The 7,776-nt window shown below is 39.5% G+C and overlaps 1 protein-coding gene across 16 annotated transcripts in view; it reads left to right on the top strand.

Moving 5' to 3' along the window:
- Positions 1-7,776, top strand: part of LOC106869835 (serine/threonine-protein kinase tousled-like 2) — a 314,313-nt gene that overhangs the window by 289,471 nt on the left and 17,066 nt on the right. For all 16 annotated transcript variants that reach the window (XM_052970854.1, XM_052970847.1, XM_052970848.1 and 13 more), the window contains 3 exons: positions 2,776-2,886; positions 4,516-4,652; positions 5,523-5,660. In XM_052970854.1, the coding sequence (XP_052826814.1) occupies positions 2,776-2,886; positions 4,516-4,652; positions 5,523-5,660 (386 nt within the window). The remainder of the gene's footprint in view (positions 1-2,775; positions 2,887-4,515; positions 4,653-5,522; positions 5,661-7,776) is intronic.

The raw sequence follows: 7,776 nt of genomic DNA, 5'->3' as shown, positions 1-7,776 counted from the left end.
GAGTGGCTGTGTGGTAAGTAGCTTGCTTTCCAACCACATGGTTCCGGGTTCAGTCTCACTACGTGACACCTTCGGCAAGTGTCTTCTACTATAGCTCTGAGCCAACCAAAGCCATTGTCCCCCTACCATTGCTTGACAACTGATGCTGGTGTGTTTACGTCCCTGTAACTTAGCGGTTCAGCAAAAGAATCCGATAGAATAAGTACTAGGCTTACAAAGAATAAGTCCTGAGGTTGATTTATTCAACGGTACTCCAGCATGGCTGCAGTCAAATGACTGAAACAAATAAAAGAATGGCTGTTCATTTCTGCTAGAAATAGCAGCAGGCCCCCACCATCACCACCAGTCTTGAGAAAGGGAACCATACATTGGTCTAGTGTTTTCTTACACATACCTAAAAAGACAGGTGGCACATTCATGTTGTTAACATTCTGCTCCCTAAACCAGTGGACCTTAACTATTGTTTTATCTATGGACCCTTTTGAATTGTATTTTATTTGGATTGGCCCTCATATCTATTCAATGTTTAAAAAAACAGGAAGGTCATTTTTGGAATCCCATTCATCATAGTTCTGTTTGGTCAGAGATGACTGGGGGTTAAATATCAAGAGCCCAGTTGCAATTGTTTTCTTTTGAAATCAAATGGCATGGGGAGAGGCATGTGAAGACGCATGGCTCGTTTGTGAGGGCATTCGGCTCACAAGGATGAGGTAGTGAGTTTGATTCACACAGACACTTGCTGTGTGATTGCTTTTAATAAGTATCACCTTCACGCAAGTGGGAGTCCTTACTTTAATTCCCAACTCTTGTGAAAACCTGTCCAGCAATGGGAAATATTACCTTGCTTGGAAACAGGTGATGGTTGGTGACAGCAATGTCATCTACATTATTTACATTTGATGGATATTTGTCCTCATCTTGTTTGTTGTTAACACAACGTTTCGGCTGATATACCCTCCAACCTTCATCGGGTGTCTTGGGGAAAATACCTTAGGAATAAGAACCCAGGTTTGAAATTTCCCCAAGACACCTGAAGAAGGCTGGAGAGTATATCAGCCAAAACGTGTTAACAACAAACAAGATGAGGACAAATATCCGTCAAATGTAAATAATGTACATAATTCCTCATCTCTTAAATATAGAACAGCAATGCCATCCTCTAGAAAATCTGCCTGAGCCAATTCCATCTGACCCATGTGAGCACCATGATGATGATGATTAAAAGGGAGTGAGGTGCTTGTGACCTTGTCCAGGGCCTCTGTGAGAGGTAGGAGAGAGGGCAGAAGTTATTGCTCAAACTGGTGACCTGGTCCCAAATGATTGCAACAGAGTGGAGTGCACTAAATGTACCCAAATATCGGGTGGTGCTGTTAAACTGCATAATGAATTCAGTCTACGACCCAGGTTGACCACCATGGGATTTGAACTCAAAATTCAAAGAATCGGGACATATGCCACAAGGCAAACCCAAAAGGATAACTGGCAAAGTTGGCATCAGTGAAATTTGAACTCAGATCTCAAAAATCCATATAGTTCCTGCAAGGCCTTCAGTCTGTTGCTCTACCAACTCTGCCAACCCCAATGCCTTAGCTTAATCCCTTGATCTGGCAGATCGTTGATGTAAAATATTCAAAACAAGACAATGACTTCTTTTTAATCGTGTCCCCTAAACTCAGTGTCTCTGGCTTTTTTTTTTTTTTTAAAAAACAGTACAATGTGGGTTTGAAGGAGATTTGGCTGCTGTTTCTAATAAATTGAGTGACCATGTCAAGGCCTCATTGGTTAACAGATTTTATGAAGACTGATAATGTTAATATTCTTATCAGTGGTGGCACATTCACATTGTTAACACTCTGCTCCCTAAACCAGTGTTTCTCAGCTGTTGTTTAAATAATGGACCCTTTTAATTTGTATTTTATTTGGATTAGCCCTCATAACCATTCAATGCTTAAGATATCCTATCATATTTTTATAATTTGATATTATTAGGGATTTTATGAAAAAGAAAACGTTGTTGAAATATCCTGGATATTGTAGAAGAGCGAGCAATTTATAGCACATAACACATAACAGCAAAACCTTATAAGGACCCCAAGTGTCGTATGGTTCCCAGTTGAGAGCCATTGCCCTAAACTGTGGTAACTATGGGTCATGAAGATTCCTTTTCTCCTAACTCCACACTGCAACTCTTGTACTCTTTTCTTTTACTCTTTTACTTGTTTCAGTCATTTGACTGCGACCATGCTGGAGCACCGCCTTTAGTCGAGCAAATCGACCCCAGGTCTTATTTTTTGGAAGCCTAGTACTTATTCTATCGGTCTCTTTTTCCAAACCGCTAAGTTACGGGGACGTAAACACACCACCATCGGTTGTCAAGCGATGTTGGGGGGACAAACACAGACACACAAACATATACACACACATACATATATATGTACATATGCATATATACGACGGGCTTCTTTCAGTTTCCGTCTACCAAATCCACTCACAAGGCTTTGGTCGGCCCGAGGCTATAGTAGAAGACACATTCACAAGGTGCCCACGCAGTGGGAATGAACCCAGAACCATGTGGTTGGTAAGCAAGCTATTTACCACACAGCCACTCCTGCGCCTACAAAAATGTAGCATTTGGCGCTTGACTGAGCATCATCTGTCTACATGACATCAGCCTCCGTAGAATGATAAACTATTTCTGTGTTTCTTTTGTCTTCTTTCGTTTAATGATGATGTGTGTAATTATTTGCTAAGATTTTGTCTTTTGTTCTTTTACAGCAAAATGAAGAATTGAGAAGACAGCTCAATGCACAACAGAAACTACTGGAAAAACATAAAGAAAACCTTCAAAAATGTTTAGAAGTTAATAAATCTCTTTTAATAGAAAAAGTAAGTCGGCTTCGCTTTCTTTGGTTGGTTTTGTTTACTGCATTTATTAGCATTGTTCTTGTCAAGCAACTCTGGTCAGTTCTGTGTTTGACCGTTTATCATTCAGATTCCTCTGTCAAATGTAATACTTATTTATTCACATTGTTTGGAATGAATCATGTGTTATCTCAAAGCTTCTAGATCTTTGTGATATGATTGTATAATTTTAGCATGACATTGTAGGGTAGGCGCGAGAAGCTGAAACTGGTCAGTTTAAACATAAGACATGTAGAATGTTTGGCCATGATATGGCTAGTTTAAATGCTAAAGGGTTAACTTACTGATTGCTCAGCAAGGGATCCCTTTTCTCTGAGTAGATTTATATTATTAAAGAGTTTAACATGCTGAGTAATCTGAGCCATCTAGTTTTGAGTCAATCTGTATTAAGGAGTTGTTGTCCTGATCAGGAGACAGGCATGGACCTGTGGTAAGCAGCTTACTTCCCAACCACATAGTTTCAGGTTCCGTCCTACTGCATGGCAACTTGGACAACTGTCTTCCTATACAACCCTGGACCAACCAAAGCCTTGTGAGTGGATTTAGTTGGCTGGTGCTTTTTACATAGCACTACCACAGGTGCCTTCTATGTGGCACCAGTGCAACTTTTTACATGGCACCAGCGGCGCTGCCGCCAAGTAACTTGAAAGACAAAAGATGGATCGGAACCAAAGAAAGTGTCTGTGTGCCAGGCAAGAGGTTAGATTATGATATAAGGACAGAGATAGTTGTCTTACTATTGGGGACATACTTGGCCACCCCAGCAGGACGAAGAAGAACGAAAGTGGGAGAGAAGTAAAGAGAAAGATAGGGCCACAGTTAGAGAGAGACAGAGAGAAATAGATGGCGTTGGAGATGTATTGGGACTTACCCAGTGGACAGTGGGTGGGTGGAGAGAGGCTGTAAATCTAACTGCAAAAGATCATCTGTGGCTTGGAGGGAACCAGGGTCAGTTTTATTCAATATATCTGAGATAGCTACTAACCTCAAGATTCTCAGTTCGATTCCAGGCAGTGACCTGAATAATAATAATAATAATAATAATAATAGCATCAAAAAATACCTTAGGAATGAGAACCCAGTTTCGAAATTTCCCCAAGACACCTGATGAAGGCTGGAGGGTATATCAGCCAAAACGTTGTGTTAACAACAAACAAGATGAGGACAAATATCCGTCAAATGTCATCATCATCATCATCATCGTTTAACGTCCGCTTTCCATGCTAGCATGGGTTGGACGATTTGACTGAGGACTGGTGAAACCAGATGGCAACACCAGCCTCCAATCTAATTTGGCAGAGTTTCTACAGCTGGATACCCTTCCTAACGCCAACCACTCAGAGAGTGTAGTGTAAATAATGTAAATAATGTAAACAATTCCTCATCTCTTAAATATAGAACTGTATTATCTGTATACCTCTCAATAACTTCTGTAGTGACTCCTTCACATTTGCTGCCCCTTGCAAGCTCACGATGCCCTCAAGGGGTCACTGACAGTCAGGTTAAGAACCACTGGTGAAAATATTGTAACATTTAATCAGTTTCTCATTTTTACTTTCCCAACTGACCAACTTTTACTGTTCTTTGTTGCAGAGTCTTTTAGAAAAGAAAACTACGCGACAGAAGTGCATGGAAAACCGGTTACGGTTGGGGCAGTTTGTGACGCAGAGACAGGGAGCTTCATTTGTTGAAAATTGGGTAGATGGTTGGGCTTTCACAGATTTAATAAAGTAAGTATGTGTATGTACATGTGTGTGCATGTGTGTATTTTCAGTTTCCTTCAGTATTCCTGTCCTTTGAGCTTATTTAACATGTCTGGTCCTTGCTTGTCTTGAGCAGAGTCCATTCAGTGGCAAGGATTCAGACCGTACTTCTGCCCTCAGAAAAACTTAATATTTTTTTCTACTCTGGGCGCAAGGCCTGAAATTTTTGGGGAGAGGGTGCCAGTCGATTAGATCGACCCCAGCATGCAACTGGTACTTGATTTATTGAGCCCGAAAGGATGAAAGGCAAAGTCGACCTTGGCAGAATTTGAACTCAGAACGTAAAGACAAACGAAAGACCGCTAAGCATTTCACCTGGCATGCTAACGTTTCTGACAGCTCATCACCTTTGCTTCCTACTATTGTAATCCAGAAGTAGCGATTTCTTCTTCGCTTTTTCCCTAACCAGTCTCAGAAACCTAAAAAAAAGTCAGAGTTGCTGCTCTTCTTCATCTGATTAAGCCATAAGAAGCATTCAAGACTTTTTCCTGTCGGTCCTCACTAAGGTTCTAAAGTTACCTCGAACACCAGATGTTCATCAGATGTCTCCAGATGGAATCAAATTAGAAACATCGTTACAGATGAGGTCAATTACTTGAAAGATTATCTTATTAATGCTTCTTCTTAATCATTTAAATATTCCCCATAATATTTATCAGTCTGTTAATTTCCATCACCTCCATACATTGAATATTAATGTGTGTGTGTGTGCATCTCTTATTACCAGAGCATATTGATTGATACAGGTCTGTTCTCGTCTCCAGTAAACGTTAAGTATTTCAAAAGTTACCCTCATCTCACATTCTGAGTGTCTTTCTTTCTTTGTGTTTGTTTCAGGCAACAAGAAAAAATAGCTTCAGAAAGGGAAGACATTGAAAAACAGAGAAAGCTCCTAGTAAAGAAAAAGCCTCCTAGTTCTTCAATGTTAGCAAAAAATTCCAAACATGAAAACTTTCTGAAACCAGGTGAAAAATGGTAAGTAGGGTTTCACATCCTTTTATTGTGTCCCTGCGACTGAAAAGGTTTGCAGGTTTGCGTCAAGAAGGATATTTCACTATAAAATGCTGCTTCAGAAAACTCATTTAATGTCTGCCAGCAATGGAGTCCTGGAAATAAAACTATGAAGATTAAATAAAGGATGGTGATAGATTTTTAGATTTGAATCTTAATCCTTTGTTTAAAGAAATCCTTTCAGGAAATTCCTGCATCTTCAAGTTTACCACTTCAAACATGATAAAATAAAGTTAATTTGATAAACTCTAAACAAAAGCATTATTCTATTTTTTCTAGCAGAATCATTGTCTGGTTAGTCCACATTACTCCTTTAACCCTTTCGTTACTATATTTCTAATTAAAACCCTTATGAATTTCAATTAAATTCTAAAAGCATCACAAATTTAGACTGGTTTCATTAAACAACTATTTTATTTATCGACATATTAATGTGATTTTAGGGACACAATTGAAGAAATGGTTCTTAATCAATTCTGTTGCATAACTTTTGTCTCAAATACATGTAAACCACAAGCTGTCTTTTTTCTTGGTTTGTTTACTTTCTGCATAATAGTTTGTTTCTGTAGTGATTGCTTCAAACAAGCTTACAAGATTACATTTGCTTGATTTCTCCCTATCTTCCATTGAAAAGCCCTCAAATTCAGAATCACTGTCTGATAGCATGAAACTGTTATCCATTTTAAAAGTTGAAAAATAATTGCTGAAGAAAAAATGTGGAGAAAAAAATCTCCCAAAATTTGCGCAGTTTGTATATCACATCAAACAATGTCAGATACTCAACTATTTACAAAGTGAAATCACATGTTTTCACGGATGTACTAACGAGATTTATGCTGAAATTCACTTGGCCTGGTTAGTCATTTGAGCCAAAAAACTTTTTGGCCAGGTTGGTAATGAAAGGGTTAAGGAGCATAGGGCCAGTCTCCTGGTTTCACCCTGGACAGGATGCTGGTCCGTTGTAGGATCGCTCCTTCTTTCCAGCTGAGTGGACTGGAGCAATATGAAATGAAGTGTTTTGCTCAAGAACACAACACGTCACCCAATCCTGGAATTGAAACTACAATTTTATGCTCATGAGTCCAACATCACTAAGCCAAGATTGTATAGTGAGATGCAATAGAATGGTGTTTGCTGAGTGGTTAGAAGGTTGATCTGCACAAGTCATTGGCACCCTGCAGCTTACGTGTCTTTCTGAAAGGTATGCATGCCTAATGAGAAATTAGCTTGTTTTCTTAGTCATGTGGCCCACTTGGGCCAACCAAAACCTTGTGAGGAGATTTGGTAGAGGTATTTTTAGTCTTGCAAATTGTTTGGCAACCTGTCTAATGTTGATAGCACGCTGTAAAGAGGTTGGCATTAGGAAGGGTATACACAGCCCTAGAAAGCAAGCCAAAGTAGGTACTAGAGCACAGTTCAGTCCTTGGGCCTTCCAGATCCTGTCAAACCATCTAACCCATACCAGCACACAACACAGATGTTAAATGATGACGATGATGTTGTAAACTGTTGTTTAGTTATACAAAGAGGCTTGTTTCAGGGTTGTTGTTTTGCTTTGTCAGACACTGCTAGGATGAAATCTCCATCATTTGCTGATATTCAGTCTTCAAATATAAAATTGTACAATATTCAAACTGATACCTTAGCCTTTAGCAGTCAGATTTCTCTGTCTTGGCTTATCTTCTGACTTTGAGATTTTGTTGATGTGATTATTTGTTTCTAGCAAGACATTGTAGGATAGGCCAGTTTGAGCATAAAACAGGTAGGATATTATGGCCAGGAATGGTCTGTTTAAATGCTGAAAGACTAATAGTAGGATCTGCCTGAATCTTGGTTAAGACTTAGTTCTTCCAATCGATTGCTTCTGTTACTGACAACTGGTTAGAGTTGGAGGGATGTGGGGAGGGAAGCTGAATATAACTTTTCATTGCCATCTGGTTGCCAAGGTGACTATTGCCCATGGCAGTCATTCTGTCTTATGATGGTTCCTCACTCGAGAAATATTACTTGGTTCTATTATATTACGATTATTCTCTCTCTCTCTCTCTCTCTCTCTCTCTCTCTCTCTCTCTCTCTCTCT

Source organism: Octopus bimaculoides, chromosome 9 (assembly GCF_001194135.2).
Source record: "Octopus bimaculoides isolate UCB-OBI-ISO-001 chromosome 9, ASM119413v2, whole genome shotgun sequence".
NCBI classification, from domain to species: domain Eukaryota; kingdom Metazoa; phylum Mollusca; class Cephalopoda; order Octopoda; family Octopodidae; genus Octopus; species Octopus bimaculoides.
This window is presented reverse-complemented; position numbering and strand designations above follow the sequence as displayed.